At 39.5% G+C, this 22,767-nt stretch overlaps 2 protein-coding genes across 3 annotated transcripts in view; one reads left to right on the top strand and one right to left on the bottom strand.

Moving 5' to 3' along the window:
- Positions 1–2,863: 2,863 nt before the first annotated feature.
- On the bottom strand, positions 2,864–7,186 carry LOC144018115 (uncharacterized protein F13E9.13, mitochondrial). The gene is made up of 6 exons (XM_077520267.1): positions 6,292–7,186; positions 6,102–6,184; positions 5,195–5,375; positions 4,846–4,996; positions 3,834–3,961; positions 2,864–3,750 (listed from the first exon to the last, which is right to left on the bottom strand). Exons 1-6 carry the CDS (start codon positions 6,362–6,364, stop codon positions 3,548–3,550), a joined length of 819 nt encoding a protein of 272 aa, XP_077376393.1. The 5' UTR covers positions 6,365–7,186; the 3' UTR covers positions 2,864–3,547.
- The window catches only part of ccne1 (cyclin E1), a 91,052-nt gene continuing 75,263 nt past the window's right edge, over positions 6,979–22,767 (top strand). Inside the window, exons 1-12 of one of the 2 annotated variants that reach the window (XM_077520266.1) lie at positions 6,993–7,596; positions 8,066–8,117; positions 8,302–8,395; positions 8,520–8,591; positions 9,907–10,106; positions 11,401–11,536; positions 11,849–11,995; positions 14,158–14,253; positions 14,334–14,468; positions 15,301–15,412; positions 15,503–15,663; positions 17,287–17,546. In XM_077520266.1, coding sequence (XP_077376392.1) covers positions 8,104–8,117; positions 8,302–8,395; positions 8,520–8,591; positions 9,907–10,106; positions 11,401–11,536; positions 11,849–11,995; positions 14,158–14,253; positions 14,334–14,468; positions 15,301–15,412; positions 15,503–15,663; positions 17,287–17,457 — 1,338 coding nt within the window. In that variant the 5' untranslated portion in view covers positions 6,993–7,596; positions 8,066–8,103 and the 3' untranslated portion in view covers positions 17,458–17,546. Of the gene's footprint in view, positions 7,597–8,065; positions 8,118–8,301; positions 8,396–8,519; positions 8,592–9,906; positions 10,107–11,400; positions 11,537–11,848; positions 11,996–14,157; positions 14,254–14,333; positions 14,469–15,300; positions 15,413–15,502; positions 15,664–17,286; positions 17,547–22,767 lie in introns of those variants that run through there. The other variant, XM_077520265.1, reaches the window with a different exon arrangement.

Below are 22,767 nucleotides of genomic sequence, written 5' to 3'. Positions count from 1 at the left end.
CCAGACTCGTCTAAGTGTTTTAAACCATTCTCTTAGTTTGAAATGAGCGACAAAACCAGGGATAGAGGTTACAAATGGTTTTAAAAGCAGGGTTAGGGTTTCTGGCTTTGGGTTTCAAATGAAGGATTTATTACCGAGTGAAGGTTTCAAAGTCTTGGGGGCCTATTCACGAAAAGTTTGCGTCGCCTTTGCACGGCATTAACTGTTAAAAATGGAGCAATTCAAGAGCAGCTAGATGGCGAAATCCGTCACTAAGTGTTAGTTGCGCGTATGTAAATGAGGTCATTTGCATACATTTGATGCAAAATATGCCCACCCCGATGCAAATGAGACTCGTTGATATGCAGCATCTAATTCAGTAATGGCAGCGCAAATAGCCACACCTCGTTTCTGTGACGCAAATGTTCATGGAAAGCACGTATTAACCTGACGCAACCTCGATCCCGGGATCATGACAGCAGTGCATGGCACGGTGCACGTCGCTCGCTGGTTGATCACGTAGAGAGAGAGAGAGAGAAAGATTTTTCTATGTTGGTTTAGGACACATAACGTAACCCGGGCTCATCGGCAATGGCGGGGAGGCATTTTACGATCATTTTTACGTGCCAGAAACACACTGTACACCCACGCCAACCTCTATAGTTAGTAGGGGTGTTAAAAAAAATCGATTCGGCGATATATCGCGATACTACATCGCGCGATTCTCGAATCGATTCAATAATAGGCAAAATCGATTTTTTTTTTTTTTTTTTTTTTTTTTTTTTTTTTTTTTTTTTTTTTTAGGATTCACACCTTGAGCATGGAAGAATGTTATATGAACGGCACATTAAGCCTTAATATTTTTATTTTAATGCTGTTCAAACATGAAACAGATTACAACCTCTATAAGACTGAAATTTCAGATAAATAAATAATACATTTTCATATAAATCTTACACTCTACAAGCTTACTGATTAGTATTTTCTAAATATGAATGAAAAAAAATCGCAACAATCGACTTATAAATTCGTATCGGGATTAATCGGTATCGAATCGTGACCATTCGTATCGGGATTAATCGGTATCGAATCGAATCGTGACCTGTGAATCGTGATACGAATCGAATCGTCAGGTACTAGGCAATTCACACCCCTAATAGTTAGCATATAGTTCTAGAAAAACGATCGCACCAATAATTTGTACTTTATGAATGAATGACATTGCTGTCATTCTCTCTGCTCTGTATAGCTTCATGGCGTTCTAAACGCGTACTCTCCGTCCAACCTCGCTTTCTGATGATGTCATCTTTCTCGCAACTGTTACTATAGCAACCATGTTGTTGGCGCAAATGTGTGGCAAATCAGGTGCGAATTTGCTCCAAGCTGTCAGTTTTGTGGACGTGTTTGCGCTGGTATATGATTCGAGCAATATCCTTCGTGAATACAGACCAAAAAGAAAAAAAACTAAACTCTAACTCACTCACTTTCTAACACACACACACAAAAATCCACATTTTGTTTACTTATTTTTTTCCAGCTTTTGTCACCGCATCCTCAACACACACAAGCAAGCGAGTGGCCCTCGTCCTCCCAAATAAGTTCCATTAATCACCGGCTGCACTCTAATGTAACTAATACTTTACAATTAGACCAGACACCACACGCACGCACGCGCGCCATCCATCTCCCTTAACGCACACACGCGCACCCCAGCAGGAAATAGACAAATGTACTAGATCAAATATGATAGCAGCTTTTTGGAACAATGTCGTCAAGAAAGAACACTTGGGAAAAAATATATATATAAGTGACCCTTTGGCTGAAATTAAGTTAAAAAATATATATATTTTTTCTTACATAAGCATTAGTTCTCCATTTGTTTTTTTGTTGTTGTTTTTTTTAAATCGTGTTTCTTAAAAAAAATGTCAATATTCTGGTAGTACATGTACATACAGTATTACAACAAAACAGTAATATACTATTAGATGATAAGGATACAAATTAAAACATTCAAAGTTATTGAAATGGGCAGCATTTTGTATTTTTGCCTTTTCACATAGCTGTAATTAAATTGTATTTAAAAAAAAAAGCAAATAGAAAAACTGAATTATACAAATAGAACCATGATTTTACTTTTGTAACAGGAAATGACCATATTCATTGACAATTTGATATAGAAATACAAATGCAACAAAATAATCACCAAAAATGTATCGTAAATGTTATTTTTGAATACAATATACAGTAATGTTGTATTTCGTATGGAATTTGTTGCTAAAAGATGTTTAGAAATAGAACACTTGCTCAGGTAAACAAACTCAAATGTGATCCCGCCACTGAGGTCGTTCGGTGTATTGCTTTAGTGCGTAGCGCCATCTTTTGGCCGATAGGAAACACTGCAGCTTGCCTCTCAGAGCACAAAAAGGAAGTCGAATGCTAAAAAAAAAGGTCACATTTGCACTATAAGGACAATGGATCATGACGTCATGCATGCTTCCGGGTTACAAAAAAAAAAGAAAAAAGAAGAAGAAGCTCCTGAGAAAACAGGAAAAGTGACTTGATTGACTTTCAGTGCAATTTTAATTCCAATTCCGTTCAATTGCAAAATTCTCCTCTGGTTGTCTTTAAGCCGTTTTTGTCTCTCATCAGCTCATGGAACAAGTTTTGGTTCGGACTGCACCAGCTATTTGTTTTCCAAGATGGAGGCACGCCCTAACACCATGATCAGATCAAATCAAATCAAATCAAATCAAATCAAATCAAATCAAATCAAATCAAATCAAACTTTATTTATATCGCACCTTTCATACATTCAAATGCAACTCGAAGTGCTGAACAATTAAAACATTATTAATACAATGAAAAGAAAAAGCCATCCCTTCCCTACTGCCCAAAGCCGGCTGAGATAGGCTCCAGCACCCCCCGCGACCCTTGTGAGGAAAAAGCGGTCAAGAAAATGGATGGATGGATGGATGATTATATACTTTATATACTATTATTTACTAGTTATTTTAGTTAACTAAAACTACAATTCAACAATTTCAATTTAAAAAAACGAAAACTAACTGAAATTATATTTTATATTTACAAAACTAACTATAATTATTTCAAAAATATCCTTTGTTTTAGTCTTTGGTAATTAATTGAATGCATGAGCCTTTGGGGATGATTTTAAAGGTGATTTTATGTAGATTAATTTTGATATTAACCGGAATAAAGATGTTTGAAAGTAAGTATGTCCCACAGAAGTGATGCCATCTAGCAGCAGCCAATAGAAAAGCACCTTCAGATGACGTCGCTCCCACGGTGTTTTTGGAATATTGTGCACAAGTAATTCACATTATTTTTTCTAAAAATAAAAAAACTAAAACTAGTCCTGAAACTAAAACGAAGATTTTATTAAATAACTCAAATTAATAAAAACTAACAGAATCACCCTGAAAACGAATGAATTAAAACTAACTAAATTCAAAACAAAACAAAACAAACCTCAACAACGAAATCAAAACGAACTCAAATGAAAAATTCCCAAACTGTAACAACCCTGGTCCAGCGTCAGCATTTCATCTTATCGCGCCGCGCTTCCTCTGAGGCGTCTCATCCTCGCCATGAAGTTGTCGATGGACTTGGCGCTCAGCCGGTTGCTCCACAAGCCGCCGTCCTTGAAATGCGAGCCCACGATGAGGCCGCTGGCGTCCAGGTAGCGATCCGCGTTGTGCTCAGTCACGCCGGAACCCACCAGAACCGGGAGGCTCACCGCCCGCCTGAGCTCTGGGTGGGACGACGGGCGCAGGAACAGGACAGGAAGTCAGACTTGGAAGAGCTCGCACGAAGACGACAGTAAAGGGACGCACCGCTGAGTTGTTTGGGGTCGGCCTGCGCTCCCGTGAACGTTCCGGTCAGGATGAGTCCGTCCGACCGGAAGAATTGGGCGGCCCGAGCCGTCTCCGCCGCGCTCAGGTCCGACGTCAGAGCGTGGGAGCTGCGGTCGCATCGCATGACACCACACGTGCAAAATCATCATTTTTAAAATGTATTTATCGATACAAGTTTAATTACGGGTTTATTTATTTCTGCTAGTAATGACTCTTTTTTTCCTTTTGTATTTCAATTACATTTATTAGTTAGCTAGCTAGTTAATTAGCTACTACTTTTTAATGTTTTTGTTTTTAATTTAATTTGATTTTTTCATTTGCAATATGTGCTTGATTTTTCTATGTGATTCACTTGTTTAATGATAATTTTCTATTTATTTATATTTATGTATTTACTTCTGAAGTTGTATATATGTTTCAAAATATTTTTTATCAATCTAATGTAAGAATTGAAATTCTGTAATTAATATTTACTTATACGTTTTTACCTATTTATTTATTTTTCTATTTGTAATTATGTATGTATTTAGTTGTATTTTAATTATTTTTTCAGTTTATGTACGTTTTAAATTTCACATTTTTAATTTGCCAATTTGCATATTTTTTTAAATGTATTTCAAGAACACATTCGTATTTACTAGTTTATTTATAATTATGTATACATTTGTTTTTTTAGGCATGAAATTAATATTTTTGAATTTGTATCTATTTTTATTTATTTGTATTCTTTGAGTTATATTTGTAAATGTGTATGCATTTTTAAAATGATCAATATTTTTATTTGTATACATTTTCATTATTCATCGTATTTTTTTTTTTCTGTATTTATTGACTTGAATTTTTGGGGATTTTTTTAAAAATTTCCCTCCTTTTATTTGTTATGTTTTTTTGGAAAGCGGGCCACTTTCGATACTCAACTCCGCTTGAAGTGGCGTTAAGTACCTGGACAAGTGCTGTTTCTGTATTCACACGCAAAAAAGGCGATCGATACCTGTGCTTCTTCTTGATGTCGGTGAAGACGAGGACGTCCTCGGCTCCGATGCTCTTCCGGTACCTGAGAAGTTCTCCGGCGCAAGCGTTGACCAAACCCTCGTCGGCCACGTGGGAAAACACGAAGCCCTCCGCCCGGATGAAGTTGGCGCCTGACAACATGAAAACACTGGAACTTTCAAAGATCCAAAACAATCTGGTCCCACAAGCTGCATTTAATCATAAAATTCAACGTTTGCTGAGTCAAACAAACACGTTCACGGAACAATTGATGTTTGCGATGCTGCCTGAAAAGTGAGTGACAACCGCCGTGTGTTGAATTTTTCAAAGAATCGAGCGAGTGAGATCACCTGACGCGAGAGCGACAGCGAGCGCCTGCCGGTTGGCGGCCGTCAGAATCTGCACGCCGACGGGGATGGACGGACAGACGTCCCTCACGGCCGTGCACACGGCTGTCATGCATGCGGTGACCTCGGGACCCGGGGTCAACGAGTACGGGACGTCGTGCATGTTCTCGACCATGACAGCATCCTACACGTGCAAATGAATTATGTTATCACAAGCAAAACAAGATTGAATTAAAACAACAAAATCAACGTGGAATTACGATTTAAATGCAGGATTAACGAAAACGTAAAGATTAAATACTACAGAAACATATTGCATTCACTTGGGAAAAAAAAAATCTGCTTTTCTGACTAATTTTTTGGGGAGCTTTGCTTTTTTTTTTTTTTTTTCCCCTGTATTTCTGATTTTTTTTTCTGTTTTACTGAATATTTTTTTCTGTCATAAAATATATATATATATATATATATATATATATATATATATATATATATATATATAATTGAATGTGGCTGTTCAGAACTGACCAATCACATTCAAACTCTCGTTAAAGGGGAGTCACAAGATACATGCCGCCATTTAAAGTCCTTTTTGATTCATTCCAAGGTTTTGTGATGAGTTACCATTGACTCGTTTTTAACGGAAAAAAACCAGGCATTTGAACAGGGGTGTGTAGACTTTTTATACCCACTTTAGATGGGCTTGTTTCACCAGTATAAGTGTGAGAAATCATCTTGTGATGTGTGATGAGGTTTTCCGATGTTCAGAACTCTCGGCAAAATGGAGTTGCGGAACAGAAGCGTACCAAGAACAGCGCCTTGGGGAACCCCGCACGTCAGCTGTCGTCGCTCAGAGTGACAATGATGAGCGGACAGTTTGCAAGTTTTTGATGGTGAGCATGCGGCTGCTTACCAGGCCTGCGTTGCGGTATGTGACCGCCTCCCTGCGGGCCTCTTCAATGATTTGGGACATTTTCAAGCATCCAAGTGGCGAGCCTGTCAAAAGCAACAATTTCACATTATTTGTTCCCCCATGGGAAATCATGCAAAATCCTAATTTTCTGTTTCAGGGTAGCAAATTTAATGTAATAGATAAGTGTTACCTGGTAAAGCTTTCACGTGGATCATTCCAATAACGACACATTTTAGCTGTCCAAAGAGGTCCAACCACTTCATGTTTATTACTTTATGCTCCGTCTAGCAGCCACAGAGCAAAGAACAACTTTTTTTTTTTTTGGAAGTCATTCATCATGTGACTGTCCAAAAGTCCACTGACGAGGTGTTGACATTCATTTAGCACAGATTTTTTTCTAGAGCACTTATCTTCTTATTTGAGATGGAGAGGCCCCCTCGTCCGTGTAACCAAAGGCCAAGAATTTTTGTTGTCGTTTATTTTAGGTCTGATCAATTTTGTAACATCTCTACTGGTCCGGTTATTTTTGTGTGCGTACAGGAAAGCCCAAAAGTCAACCTGTGTTGTTGAACTGTAGTCTGTAATTTATGATATATTGTCATGAGCAGTAGCACTATATATTTCTGTTTTGGAGTGAAAATATGTGCTCTCTCACTTTTAATGTTTCAATAGTTGCTAGCTAATGTAATCTGAAAACTTGCTAAATTCAGCAACAAAAGTGCTATTGGCATCAGTTCTGCAAAAAAATACACACACAAAAAAAAGTGGGGGATATAAGCTGTATCTGGCAACCCGCGGCACAAATGAGCGCCATGGCGGAAAAAAAACCGCGAGCTAACGTCATCAAAATTAGCTCTAAAGCCGTGAAAGAACCATCGCGACCGGCGTGACAGCGAGCCACAATCTTCCGCGAGGGTCCACCGAGCCGCTCCGCCGCGCTTCTAACCCACCAAACGGTCGTTTTTGGGCTTAAATGGCACCGAAAGTGTGTCGACTCGAGGCTTTGTTTACATCCGACAGACTAGCCACGCGGTGCCGGCTACTTCCGCCTCTCAAGCTCCGCCCACGCAGCTGTCACCCGGCCGCCACGCCTCCCAGCTTCTACCGGTCAAAAATTCGACCAAACTGCTCTTTAGTCGCCACTCGCCGCGCTTTTCGAACACTCTCCCCGAGCGAAAGTGTCCGTTTGCCGACGTTTCAGCGACGCGGCGGCGCGTTCCGAAGCGGATGAAGGTCGTCGGGAGGGCGGAGAAGAACAAATTTGAGCGCCAAGTTAAATCGCCCTCCTCCCCGCTTGACGCGACCGAGGCGCGCCCGTCTGCCGTCCCCGCTCATTGCGACCCGCCACCGGCCAGCTGCCACCACGCGCACCGAGTGCTCCCCCGAGACGACGAAAGACATCCGCCACCTCCTTTATCGATGCACTAAATTAATTTATTGATTTGATGATCGACATTGATTGTGACCGCGGATGAACTTCAAGAAGCATCTTGAGGCGAGTACAAACGAGCTAATCCGACTAGCTGCCTGTTTTACATATTTAAACGACAAACGAATGTCAAATAAGTAAGTTTCGGTTGTTAATGTGATTATTCTAAAGCGCTTTGAGTTGTTTTTTGGTGTTATTTTTGCAACATAGTCCCCGAAGCAGCTGCGTCGGCCATGATGATGAATCGAGCCAGATGTCTATAAAGTTTGTGAAAGAAAATGAACATGTTACCGGGACAAATGCACAAAATGACACCATTCGGTGGCTAGCCTGTCGTGTTTTGTGACTCGATGTTGAATTTGGCGAACATATTTGTCGTTTTTGTTCACTTTTGGTGACCGTAAACGTCGGCAGTGTTCTCGTGTGCCCGCCAGGACGAGTTGGGCTTTGTCAGCTGAGCGTGGGGGTTGGGAGTGTGCTCTTGTACTCGCTTAAAACTCCTCCAACTAACTTAAAAACATTTTTTTCCTCGCAGGTTTTATTCCCCACAAGACAACCAGCCTTGTGACTAGAATGCTGGGAAGTCGGTGAGTGCTCGTTTGCCCTCTTTTGCCGCTCCTCGTCAGCGTCAAAGTTTTAGCCTCCTCAAGCTAAGTTAGCTTGCGGCTAAAACCACCTTGTCGTTTGTTGGAGCTCGCCTGAGCGTGCAATTCGCACTTTACTGGCAACTTTTGTGCTCCTCTGTGCTCATTTGACTTGTTTGTTTCCCAGGGAAGAAGCCGAGCAAGAAGCCGAGTGTGTTGCTGTGGAGGCGGCCAACCCGAAGGCGGCCAGGCCGAGGAAGAGGAAAGCAGATGTTGCCATTGTGAGTGGAGCCCCCCTTCTCCCTCTCCCTTTTCACTCTTTCTCTATCTGGAAAAGAAAACTTAACACTTAGCAACACTTCACGTATGGAATGTCTAACTAACATGGAACGCTTTTGACTTCAGTATTTACACGACGTGGACGAGGACGCGGCGGAGATGACCAAGAAGAAGAAGCAGCAGCAGCGAGACTGCGAGGTAAAACTTGGAAGACCGGGCCGAGTATTTCTCACATCTTCTTGGAAGAACGCCGAAGAGGATAAAAGATTGGAAAAGTTGTGGGGTCCTACCCAACAAATGCATTGCAATGCAAACCAGATCATCAGGCACACAAATTGACTTCCACATTTTCTTTCATAATCCCCACACATGTCCATTCAAGTTGGAATCATTGAATTCCCTTGGCAACCGTTTATCATCAAACCTTTAACGGTGTACTTTCAAAAATAACATTTCAGCATTGTTTATACCCTGAAATGTCCTAATTGAATCCGCTCAGGGTTAACTGTATCCATCACAATATTAACCTAAGTGGGAAAAGTTATGATGGAAATATTTCTGGTTTGTGTAGTTCTTTATCAAAGCAAAGTTGTTTAAAAATGAATAGCTTATTGAGAACTTCTGTGTTCTGAAAAACATGGCTGCTGACCATAATTAGCTTCACGTTTAGCACTACAGTCGGTTGTATGGAAAATGTGCAGATCTATGAATAGCAAAAGTGCGTTTTTTTTATTTTTTTTAAGTAACATGCTTACAGTATTTGATTTTGCATTTGAGCTATACTTTTAGGTCCCACAAATATGAAGTCCTCCAACTAAGAAAACCAGAATGTTGGTCAAAGTCGGTAGATTGTAATGAGAAATAAATTACGACACGTCAGACGATCGAGAGCAAGTCCGACATGTTTCTGTATGAACTTTAAGAAACTTGGGTTGACAACTTTTGTATTAGCAAGTCGTTCAGCGTCAGAGCTGCGCTGCAATCGATATGTTAGCCGTTAATAGCAACATGTTAGCCTAGTAGCATAATCGGCTGTCCTTTCCAAACAAAACACATTTTCCAAAACAAAAAAATGACACAACAAATTCAACGAAAATGAAGAGTCTGTGTGCCTCAAACGTTTGCGGGTTAATAAAACTTTGATGACAAAAAATTTACACGCGTAAAGAAAAAATATTCTTAGTAAGTACATTTTGTTGCTGTTGTGACAGCAAGTCAAAAATGAATTGTCCTCTTAAGTATTTAATTTGATCAAATAAGCGTAATGTGCATGACAATTTAACTTTCCGCAGTCTTCTACGCTGACTTCTGCCACTGGCACAAAATGGCGTCTAGACCGACGACATCTTTATCCACACTGCAAAAATTTGACAATTGAGCTTTTTTTTTTTTCTAAACTAATGCAGAGGTCTCAGATTGGGACTTTGTATTGGCAGATAGGAAGTCTGAAAATCAGGAGCAGGAAAGCGTGATCGCTGGGACAGCATTATTACGTTACGTTTCTCTGTTGAAGGCGGCGTGGCAGTCCGAAGAAGAAGAAGAAGAAGAAGAAGAGGAGGTGACGTACGCGAGTCCTCGGCACCGTACGTCCACGTTTGAGCGCCAGGACGAGCGTCAGCAGCAGATCACGTTGATCAACGTCGGCTTCCCGCACTACAACTTCGCCAACGTCTTGGCTACGCCCGTTCATTGCGCGCCGCTGCCTGCGCTCTGGTCAGTACGCAACCGTCACGGGCTGCTACACACGCACACACACAAGTCGTGGAAGTAGGAATACCGTGCAAGCTCTTTGGACAGTACTTATTACGAGTACAAGGAGTAGAATTAGTGAAGTAGAAATAACTTGGCGTACTAATATTGCTTAATCTTATACTACTACTAGTTTTTGTACTACTACTACGAAGCCATTTATTCATCTTATACTACTCATACTTTTTATATTGTTACTTGTACACTTATTAAACCACTGCTTGCACTACAACTTTTAAAATTGATATTTCCTCTTATACCCCTACTAATCAAAGTTGTTTTAGTTAACTAAAGCTAACGAAAAAACTAAAATTAAACAATTTCGTTAATGAAATAAAATAAAAAAACGAAAACTAACTGAAACTACATTTTATGTTTACAAAACTATAATTGTAGCAGGAAGGTCCTTCGTTTTAGTCTTTGATAATTAATTTAATGCATTAGCCTTTTCAAGGTGATTTTTTTTTTTTTCAAATGTGATTTTAAATATTAACTGCCGGAATAAGGACGTTTGAAAGAGTGTCACATAGAAGTGATGTCATCGAGCAGAAGCCAATAGAAAAGCACCAAAAGATGACGTCGCCCCCATCTGTTTTTTTCTTTAATGGGTTACTTCACTTATTTAGCCCATTACAGTAATAAAAAGTTAACATTTTGTCTATAATTAATTGGATACTTTAATTATTTTTCATGTACAATCAGTACCTTTTTAAAAACACATTTCGCAACTTGCTGTCGACTGTAAATGACATCACAAGGGCTCAGGTAACCAATCACCGCTCACCTGTTTTCTAGGTTTGGTCATGTGACATTCACAAGTTGAGCTGTGATTGGTTACCTGAGCCCTTGTGATGTCATTTTCAGTCCACAGCAAGTTGCAAAACGTGTTTTTAAAAGGTACTAGTTGTACATGAAAAAAAATAATGAAAATATCAAATTTATTATAGGCAAAATATTCGTGTTTGACTGCCAAAAATGGCTAAATAAGTAAAGTATCCCTTTAAATATTGCACACAAGTAACATACATTTTTTTTTTTTAATAATACTGAAACTAAAACTAATAAACCAATCCGTCTACTACTTCTTTTTCTACCATTACTATTTGTACTACAACTATTTTTATGGCATGACTTGGTGTTACTACTACTTGTGTAAATCTTCCTACTCCTGCTTCTTACACTACTACCTGTGTTGCAACTACTTGTACTGCTACAGCTGCAAGTTATGTTTTTGTCGCGCATGTGCGTTTGCGTTCAGCTGGGCGAGCAAGGACGTGGTGTGGAGCAACATGCTGGCCAAGGACAAGACGTACACGCGCAACGTCAACATGATGGCCAAACATCCGCACCTTCAGCCCAAGATGAGAGCCGTTCTTCTCGACTGGCTCATGGAGGTGAGTGGGAGGGGCCATACGCTCCAAACCCGCAAAAAAACAAAACAAAAAAGTGCTTACTCCCGGTTGAAGTTTAGACTGAAATTATTTTGTTTATACACGTAAACAAAATTTAGGCTAGCTTCATGCTAACATACAGTATGTGAAATGCTACACATGGGCTAGCAGAAGTTAGCATCATTGGTAGCTTACAAATGTTTTTTTTTTTTTTTTTTGTAGCAGAGATGCGGATGAGGTACTGCGATGTATTTTAAACGTTTGAAGTACTTAAAAGCGTTTTGTTTTTTTGGGGGTTTTTTTTTGGCTATTGAGGTGAGCGAAGTGTACAAGCTCCACCGCGAGACGTACCACCTGGCTCAGGACTACTTTGACCGCTTCATGGCCACGCAGACCAACGTCTTCAAGTCCACTCTGCAGCTCATCGGCATCAGCTGCCTCTTCGTCGCAGCCAAAGTCGAGGTACGCGCCGTACAAAATACTCACGACACGAGAGTAGTCGAAGCAGTCGTCGTCATCGTTCTTTTCATTTTTCAGCAGCCAAATCCACAGGGACACGTTACATATTCATCCTGTAACACGAGCTGAACTACATTTTAAAACATACTTCATGTTTCAACTTTTGAAGCACACAATTTCTGAGGAATATTAATTTTGATTTAATTGGATTTAATATTTCAGCCATTTTATGGCTTAAAGGAACACTTTACTTATTGATCCATTTTTAGCAGCAAAAAGTTGCTACTTTTTCAATAATTAATTTGGTGACGTGATTATTTTTTTATGTACATTTAATAACTTTTAAACCATTGTTAAAATGAATCGAACGCCGGCATGTTTGTTACACGTGACTAAATAACCCGGATGTTTACGTCACTAGTGTGTAAACGCTACACTATGGAAGCACTATGCAACGCAGCCGTGCATCTAGCGTCAAACCCGGAAGGATTAAACCTTATCGCTTCGAGCCAACACGACAAAATAACACTACCGAAGGAAAGTCTGCCTTGGATGTGAAAGTTGTGGCGCCAGATGGTCTTTTCGGGCACAAAATAAACTTTGACGAACGAGTGAATCAGGCGGGGGGTGAGTGGTGCTCGTGCGGGAGCTGCAGGAATGGACAATCCGCTAATGAATGTGTGCTGTCTGGAAATGAAAGAACTCGAGGATCGGTTCCTTGCGGACAATCTCAACTGCATCCTGGAACATCAGACATTCAACATGGCAATACTAAATAGACATTCTCAGGATAGCTTTGGTTGCGATGAAAGATGTGAAGAAGAAAAGTCTTGGAGGAGCAAATATCCAACAGGTAAAGTGACACACAGTACGAGCAATGCAAAACGTGTGGAACTGACGAAATATTTCAGGAAAAAGAAAAAATAGTAAAATTAAATGTATCGTCGTTACAGCACCCAACCTCCCCTAGCTGTTTTTTTTTTTCTTTTTTGCGTAGCGTCCCACTGCGGTCAGGCCAGCCGCCACTCGAAAAGACGAAGTCAAGCCAGCCGCCCCAACGATTGTTAATACTGTGCATTACGGTAACGTGCCGACGTGCCCCTGCGTTGGCCACCTTCAAATGAATTATGAAATAAAACAGTCCGTGCAGTATAATAACCAATGCCCCCCCACCCCCGAAACATGCCTACCTTTCGCTTTAAATTTGCTTCGCTTCTCCGAGATCTTTCAGTGGCCGTAGTAAGACCTCGATTTGTGCCGGCTGTTGTGAGAGTGAAGGCTCCGTGTTGCTAGCAGTTGCGGCTCCTCCATCGGCTTGATTATTTCCCACGTCTGGTTCTTTAAAGATACTCGGTACTGCGTTGGGCTTTAGTATTAGGCGTGTGGCGTACCCCATCTCAAATTGTAACATATATTCGAAGTCCTCATGCCTGAAATGTACGCTGCGCGCACGCCTGCTTGTCCTTCGGGAGGTTGACAGCACTTAGCAAACAAACCATTGTCTACTCAAGTAGCTTTTTTTTTTTTTTTTTTTTTTTTTTGGGGGGGGGGGGGGGGGTCTCGCGGGTTTTTCCTTGCCGACGCCTTGCAAAATTTTGCAATACAGTAAGGCATAACTGACGTTTGTGTCTTCCTCGTTGTTATGTCTGCGTGAACTACTGTTCCCCAAGCGAGTATACACACTAGTGACGTCACCACTTGGGGGCGTTGCAACACGGAAGTACTTCTATGTTGAAAAAAGTTAAATAAATCAATATAGGAGTGTATTCTTCAGCTCTTATGCATGTTTCGTAGCTATACTAACTATTTACTGCCAATCAAGCCATACATGTAAAATTAAAGGAGCCTTCCTTTAAGTAGTTTGATCGTAGATTGTCGTGGATTCATGACCTGACCAATATATCGATAATCGCGGTATCGTCAAATTGTGAGATAATCATAATTGTGAGCCGTGTATCATATCTTGAGGTACCCAGAGTTTCCCAGCCCTGTTTTTACTACTACAACTGACCAGAGGTGTCGCTCCATTGGCCCGTCGTTAACGGATGCCCACTTTTTCGGCGCAGTGTGCGCTTTCTCTGCGTGTGCGTTATGATGCAAAGCCTCAAAGGAAAAAAATAATAATAATAATGCACTAGCTGACACTTGTAGGACTTGTGTTGCAGGAGATGTACCCTCCCAAAGTGCACGAGTTTGCCTACGTGACGGACGAAGCCTGTACCGAGGACGAGATCCTCAGCATGGAGATCATCATCATGAAGGTGCGGGGGCGTCGCGGTTTGGCGCGGCCATCTTGTCGTCCGTCCGACGTTGACGTTTTTTTGTCGCGCTCGTGATTCAGGACCTGAAGTGGAGTCTGAGCCCGCAGACGCCCGTCTCCTGGCTCAACGTGTACATGCAGGTGGCCTACCTCAACGAGTCGGACCAGCTGCTCATCCCCAAATACCCTCAGGCCACCTTTGCCCACATCGCGGAGGTTCGGAACGTCACTTTTGCAACATATTAATTGGATACAGTGTTCCCTCGTTCATTTGCGGGTGCTACGTTCCAAAATCTACCCGCGATAATGGAAATCCACGTTAATTTAAAAAAATAAATAAAAAAATATCCGCTAATTAGCTGTATTTTTGTTTGTTTTTTCGTTTTAGTATAATTTTTACTTTATGATACATGCTTTTTCAGTCATCGTATATGTTCTTTTTTTCATTTACATTCATTTTTCCATTAACTCATTCACGCCCAGCCATTTCAGGGAAGTAACCCCATTCACTTTTTACGAGATTTTGGATTTTGCAAGGCCCCCATAATATTGTTCTAGCAAACCAAAGATTAGAGTCTCTTCTTTCATTAGGGGAAAAAAGTATATTTTTATCTGTTTTGGTTTTGCAGCAATTAGCATTAGAAAATAGCTAAACTTCATCATGATGCACAAATCTGTTTAAAAATATGGGGAAAACGGCTTATTACAACATGGCCCTGGCTGATCTCTTATACTCTGCTGCCACCTGCTGGATGTTTTTTGCAATAAGTACCATTGCTTTAAGCGACCTCTTCATATCAGAAGCTGCATCAAAGCCTTTTACACATTTTTGCGTTTGAATGAGTTGAAAATATATATTTTTTTTATTACAGTATACATCAGTGTAAATTTTTTTTCATTTTTTTTTTCATTTTTGTATGGTTTTTGTTAAGTTTATGAATGCTTTTTCATTCATTTTTTTTTTTTTTTGTTAATTTTATGTGTTTTTAATTCACATTATATATTACATATTGTAATCTTTTGGGTTGTATGTATTTTGCGTGCGCAGCTCCTGGACGTGTGCATGCTCGACATGCGCTGCCTGGAGTTCTCCAACGGCGTCCTGGCCGCCGCCGCCCTCTTCCACTTCTCGTCTCTGGAGCTGGTGGAGAACGTGTCGGGTACGCTTAATTAAGAACCATCGTACCTCGTCCGTGTCCGGCTAGCTTGCTAACAGCCGCCGCCGTTTTTTTGTTTTTGTTTTTATGCAGCGTTAAAGGGGGCGGAGCTGGAGGAGTGCGTGCGGTGGATGGTGCCGTTCGCCGTGGCGCTGCGGGAATCGGGCGGCGGCTCGCCCATGAAGACGTTCGACGGCATCGCGGCGGAAGACATGCACAACATTCAGACGCACGCCCCCTATCTGATGTGGTTGGTAAGTACACCTCCACTTCCGAGACTGCGTGGGCAGCAGCAAGAGTAGTAAGCGGTATTTTGCAATATGCAATATTTGCAACTATCAATCCTGGTACACATTTGAAAACAAAGATAACAGTAGGGATGTAACGATAACTGCAATATCGCGATATTCAAACTGCCACAATATATCATCGTGGGCCTGTCAGGAAAGTGGCACATCTGTTCAAGTCGGCTTGATTTCCATTTGTGCAGTTCTAGCGCCCTCTGGTGGCTAGTTGTTTAGTGCAGGTTAATTTTCACAAGGCATGTTTTGGCCCTTCTGTGTTTAAAATCCACGCTAATTGTCAGATGAAGGGGCACGTAATATGCTTATGAATCAAGTCAATATGTGTAGTAGGTGCCTCAATATATATGTATTTTATATATATATATATATATATATATATATATATATATATATATATATATATATATATATTATGTATAATATTTAGAATATTTAAAACATATTTTTCATTGTTGTAATGTACAAAAAGCACTATGAACATTAACACTATGCTTCCATTGAGGAAAACAAAAACCTTTTTACTGTCAATAATTATTCTGTTCAAATGCATACTACATATTTTCATATATCGCCGGCGTCGGACCGAAAGCGCGGATATCACGATTTGATAAGGTTCATATTATTGGTCAGTACGCATGGGTGTTATTTGTATAAATTATTGACCAATCTAAAGTGTTGAAAATGGTTGGCACTTTTTGCCGATGTCATGTTCGCAGTTGAACAAACGCCCCGTTTTTGGGTTCTCGTGTGAAGTGAACATTTTGGAGGGACGATCAATCAATTGATCAATCAGACCAAAAATACAAATGTATTGAACTTCTTAAAAGGGAAATATCACGGAAGCGTATTGCATTCACTTGAGGGGGGGGGGAAACAAACAAACAAAACACTCCTGTTTTTAAAATTTTTTTGGGAGGAGCTTTGTTTTTTGAGTATTTATTTATTTTTTATCTTTTTTTTTTCTGATTTACTGAATATTTTTTTCTGTCATTAAAAAAAAATATTCCCCCTGTTTTTCTGAATATTTTTTTGGGGAGCTTTGTTTCTTGAGTGTATATATTTTTTTTTTAAATCTTTTTTTTCTGTTTTACTTAATATTTTTTTCTGTCATAAAGTATATTCTTCACGTTTTTCTGAATATTTTTTTTCCCTGTTTTTCAGATTTTTCTTTTTTTATGACAGAAAAAAAGAAAATACTCAAAACAAAGCTCCACAAAAAATGTGTCAAATTAGTTTTTTTTTGTTTTATTTTTTATTTTTCTCAAGTGAATGCAATACGCTTCTGTAAAATACAACTCAACTATAACTTAAAAACAAAACAAAACAAAAAAAACTTTTGGTATGGAGTTTAATTCATTAATTCTGTGACATACCAGTAGAGGGAGCCCACGTGCCATTTGGTCTCCCTGTCCAATCCTATGCCCTTTGGCTGTAAATAAAACATAAAACAAGCTATTTAAAAACAAAATAATAAAACCCAGATCATCAGGACAGTACATACGAATCAATCTTCCGTCCGCGCGTGCGGCCGGCGCCTCCGTTGACGCGTCCCGTGTGCTGTTTGCGGCTCAGGAGAAGGCGTCGTCCTACAAGGACGCGGACCTGGAGCGCGACGGCAGCTGCCGGCTGCCGTCCGGCGTCCTCACGCCGCCTCTCAGCAGCGAGAAGACGGACGCAAAGCCCACCGACGCGCTGCCAGTGCGACCCAGGATGCGTGCGGCTCCGTGGACGCTGGCCCCCTAACAATCCACTTTTTTGGATGGCGGGATGGAATTTGTCATTTTTTAAGGAATCGTTTGGGATGGGATGGCGTTTTTTTTTTTTTTTTTTTTTTTTTTTTTTTGTGTGGATTATTTTGGGGGTGGGGGAATGTTTCATCCTTAAGTGCCAGTCACAGGACATCTTTTATTTAACACAAGAAAAAAACAAAAAAACAAAAACGGGCCCATGGACTGATCCTGGAGTCTGGAGACTCCGTGCTGCTACTCAGTCGGGCTTTGCATCGTGTGTGTGCGTGTGAGTATGCAGTGTGTGTTTTTTTTTTTTAAATGGGCGGGACCATTCACTTGGCTACCAAATGAGCCGAGCGGGTCGAGCTTCAGAAGCTCAACTGCTCAAGTGGCCAAAAGTTGGATGCTGGTTTTTGGGGTGTCGCAGTGTGACGTCCAACAGAGGAGACTGGAAGAGTGACAGAAAGGTGCAACGGGGAAATGTCACCCTCAAGATCAATATCCACAATTTTGATGCGAGTGAGTGGTGTATATGGATTCTGTATTTAACAAGAACTTTTTAGCTTCCCCCACCCTGAACCTAACCAACACCCAAAAATGTCTACTTTTTATAAATCAAATGCTGCTACATATTTTTCATTAAAGATGTTCTCAAGATGCTGGTGTGGTGCTTGCAGAAATATTTTAAGACTTTTTAAGAAAATGTGACTTTAATCTTCTGACTCTAATCTCAAAAAGTATGCAATTGTTTTTTTCTTTATGATAAGCGGTTTGGAGAATGGATGGATGGGATTTGAAACTCCAAAATATATGATTACAAGACTCAAATGTTTTTTTGTTGTTGTGAAAATGTAACTATTAGGACTGAAGTGGAAAATACCCAACTTTTTCTTAAACTCATCTGATTTTATTCTTGTAAGATTACAAATTCAATCTGACCAGTGTTGCGTTGTCCCTCCCCCAAAACATACGACACTACTTTAAGATTGCAATTTCAATGGAAAATGTATACAAAAGATATAAAACTGTATCTGATGTTATCGTTGAAAACAGGACTATTGTATTTTGACTTTAAGTTTTTGTTTTTTTTTTCCTCAAAAACATGCGACCTTTTATTGTCAGATTACCGATTCAATTGAAAACAATTTTTCATCTCTAATATGCAATTTTCTAATTGAAATGTACTTATTGTAATATGAATTCAATGTCGAAAATGTCTTTAAATTATTTTTGGAATTTTTTTTTTTCTTTAAGATCAAACCTGCACTTTTAGTGATTTATTTATTTTTCAAGGGAAAAAAAAAAAAAAAAAGTCTTAAATGACCCAAATAAAGAAGGGGGGGAGGGGGGTGTCCAGTCATAAATATACAACCCGATGTGGGTGCCCACTGTCTAGCCTCAACAATATTAATAACTAAATCTTCGAATTGGTAGTTGTCTGCAGAAGAGCGACTCTGTCTCCCTCTATTGGCCACTGAGTGCATTGCAGACAGACTTTTCTTTTCCTATGTGCGTACAACAATCATTAACAAAGTATACAGCAGTGATCATGAAGTATTTATAAATGTGTCAGTCATTTAGAAAATAATTTCTCTGAAAATGTAATTAAAAAAAATCATACTTTTAATGGAAAAAATGAATATTAATGAAAAAATATCTCAAATTAACGGGAATTTTTTTATTTATTTTTTTTCTCAATTATCGCGGTATTAGTTTTTGGAACTGTATGTCTTTTATTCTCTAGAATCATTATACTTTTCATGTAATTTTTTTTTTTTTTTTTTTTGTGGGGTGTCTTCTTGACCAAATATGAATGAGTTAATCTCATAAGATTTTATCTTTTTTTTTTCTAAATTTTTTTCTTGAGAAAATTTTTATTCTCATCGCCAAATGTTTTTTTTTCCCCTTTTTTTTTAAATCTTAAACTTTTGATTATTAATTTTTTTTTATAAAGCCCTTTTCCGATGACGTGACTTGATGGGAATGTGCTGACTGCCGTTTCACTTTTTTTTTCTTTTTTTTTTTTTCCCTTATTCCTAGGCGCTCATCTTTTTTTTTTTTTTTTTGTATGCAATTGTTTTCTCTTTTGTGTGCTGCTTTGCATACAGTGCGTGCGCGTTTGTGATGTACTTGAAGGTGTGAACAAAAGGTGCGTCGTGTGTTGTTGACAGCCAAAGATTTGCCTTGCTCAGCTCCGGTAGAAAACAGCAGATTGGATCTTTTGGGATTGGGATGCATTTATGGAATTCCTGTTTTTATTTTCTATTTTTTATTTTTTTATTTTTTCTGATTCAGCCCGACGGTAGACAGACAGACAGACAGACGTGGATTGTCCCCCGCGCGGGAAAAGAAGCGAGCGTGTTCGTCGAGATAAAAGGCAGCCGGGTGTAATCCTTATTGACGCGGAGGCGGGGGAGCGTTGAAGTCGTTCGGGTCGCCTTCGCCTCAAACGTCCTGACGCGCTCGTCGCGGGCAAAAAAGATTTGCGGACCCAGATTGCTTTCAAGGCATCGATTAGCACCTCGGCGCTCTTTTGTGCAACTTGGGGAACCGTCTTTGTCAAAAGCAGTGCGTTCGCGGCACCGTTTAGCAATGCTGCTGACTCCGTTTTTCACAACAAGTGAAAAGAATAGAACTTTAGATAATAAATCAAGGAAGGATTTCGTTGACAATGCTGCAGAAAACACAAGGTTGTTTTTAAGCTTTATTCTTGTAAGTTTGCAACTTTTTTTTTTTTTTTTTTCTTGGACCAAAACCAGAGATTGTGATAGATTAGGTCTTCTTCACCATTAATGACTTTATTGTCAAGATTGAAACTTTTTTTTTTTTAATTACATTTTTTTATGCGTTATTGGCATTTTATTTAAATTAATGACTTGTCTTGAAAATAAGAAGTTGGTCATGAGTAAGTGAGACTTTTTTCAATACATGATTTTTAATTTTTTTTTTTTTTAAACCAGAGATTGTGATAGATTACGTCTTTTTCGGCATTAATGACTTTTTTTTTGGACTTTTCTCAAGATTCAAACTTTTTTGTAATTTTTTTTAAATTATATTTTTTATGATTTATTGGCATTTTATTTAAATGATCATGACTTGTCTTGAAATAAGTTAGTCATGAGTAAATTCTGACAATTTTTTTTTTTTTCATGAACAACTTTATTCTTAAGATTATGATTCAATCTGGATGGATGCACGTTATTTCTTAAAAAAATATTTTTAAATATTTTAATGAGATTAAAGACGTTTTCAACGAAATGAAGAATAAACTGTCTTATAAGATTGCTGCTTTTATCCAGAAAAAAAACATGTAAATGACAATAGGCATGTTTGATGAGTCGTAAGATAAATTCAAATTTATGAGATTTTCTGAAAAAACACTACAGTAACAATTTGGCTTTATTCTCATAGAAGTTTAATGTCATTATATGTCTTACAACTCGGAGTGTGACGAAATCGCGATAAATCACGATACTTTGTCTCCCGATAGATTATGGATGCGCCTATGCAAGTATTGCGATATTCGTAGTTCATATGCAGCCACGACAACAGCTCCATTGTTGATGACTTATTGAGCAATTACTTGGCGGGCCTCTAGGGGGAGCGCCTCATAAGCGTGACGGGGAAATGGACGCAAGTCTTATGGCGAAGAAGACTGATGAGCTTATTTATTATTATTATTATTATTATTATATTCATTTTTATTTGCATTATTTTATGTATATTTTTAAATATAAATGATGTAATATGTATTTAGATTATTTTTGTTATAATTTTATGAATTTTTAAATTTATTATTTATTTTTTTATTATTTATTGATATTTGATTTTTTTTAAATGTATTCTTAATATTATTTTATGATTAGTTTTATTGCAGATTATCGCGGATTTACTACCTGAGCAACATATCGGTAATCCTGGTGTCGTCATATCGTGAGCGAATCGTTATCGTGAGCCTTGTATCGCCCGGTTTGGTATCGTGAGGTAGCCAGAGGTTTCCCACCCCTACTTGCGACTCTTCAAAGACGCAAGCAAAGTGCCATTGGAACAAAAATAAATAAACAATGAAAGAAATAAAACGCACGCACGCACGCACGCACATCGATCATTGGCGATTTGTCGAAGCCCCCAATTACCCCCGAGCAGCCTCTTATTGTTTTTGGTGTGCTCTCCTCACTCAGCCTGTTGCCATGGCGCTGGAGATGGCAATTGAGCGGCGTGCTTAATGATGTCTGGGATCAGCGCCTGCCTGCCACATCCCCAACGCGCGCGCACGCACACACATTTATGTATTAGCGAGGACGGACGACACGCGCACATCCCGGATCCATAATTTTCGACATTGCGTGAAACGGCGCCAACGTTTCAACATGGTGACCGACCACATTTACTGTATTACTATCCTGCCCCATGCTAACAATGCTAACATCGTTAGCATCTTCATCCGCCATTTTGGTTCTCCGTAACGTCTGCAGTATTCCCCCCCCCCCCGCGTGGCGTCGAAATGACGTGACTTGAAGGAGATGAAGCCCCGCCTCCTCCTGTCCTTGGATGTAAATATGGATTCAGATGTGGTTATGACTTGTTTATTGATCGGCCTTCCTGGGAAGCGCGCACGAACACGCGAGAGGCCAAATGTTGTTTTGTGACTGGCAGTTGGTTAAAAACGGGCAGGAAAACAATTCAAATGGGTCTATGGACTACTAGTATACTACTAGTACCTTTAAATACTGCTAGACCTCATTATACCTCCGTGCTGTACTGAGCAGTTTTTCACTGAAGCTATTTTTAAATTGTCAAAACAAAGAAGTGTGTGAGGAAAAAGAGAAATAATTGTGCTGTTTTCACCGGTTAAGAATTTTTTAAATAAATTTATGATTTTTATTTTCCCAATATGGTGTTGCCCTAATTCAACACGAGCTCCTTTGACATTGGACTCGCTAGTATTTTGCAATACTTTCCTAGCCTACTAGCTAACGACGATTCCGCTGGCTATGCTACTAGCGATACCGTGCGATGCTACAAGCGCGATGACGTCTTTGTACTTGCTCGTGTGTTTTTCAGTATACCTTCTAGCCTACTAGCTAGTTAATTCGTTGTCGTTGAACTTGCTCATGTGATTTTCAGTCCTGCTTCTGTGCTACCAGCTAACGTTGTTCTAACGACTGCTAGCAGAAATGCTAACGCTATGGCGGTTGTTGAAGTCAGTAGTGCCTTCTGCAATGCTAACACTGTTCTACGAGTTTTAATGCTTTGCGATCAGTTGATACTAAAGCTATGCCACTAGCTCATTGAACTAAGTAGTTTGTTATGCGATACTAGA

The sequence above is a fragment of the Festucalex cinctus genome, chromosome 4 (assembly GCF_051991245.1).
Source record: "Festucalex cinctus isolate MCC-2025b chromosome 4, RoL_Fcin_1.0, whole genome shotgun sequence".
Classification (NCBI taxonomy): domain Eukaryota; kingdom Metazoa; phylum Chordata; class Actinopteri; order Syngnathiformes; family Syngnathidae; genus Festucalex; species Festucalex cinctus.
Note: the sequence above shows the minus strand (reverse complement) of the source record. Positions and strands in the feature narration are given on the sequence as shown.

Excerpts from the sequence above, each read along its gene's own strand:
- LOC144018115 (XM_077520267.1), bottom strand. The coding sequence starts at position 6,364 with ATGAAGTGGTTGGACCTCTTTGGACAGCTAAAATGTGTCGTTATTGGA. Across the intron at positions 6,185-6,291 it reads CCACGTGAAAGCTTTACCAG|GCTCGCCACTTGGATGCTTG; the intron begins GTAACACTTATC and ends TGCTTTTGACAG. Across the intron at positions 4,997-5,194 it reads CGCTGTCGCTCTCGCGTCAG|GCGCCAACTTCATCCGGGCG; the intron begins GTGATCTCACTC and ends TCATGTTGTCAG.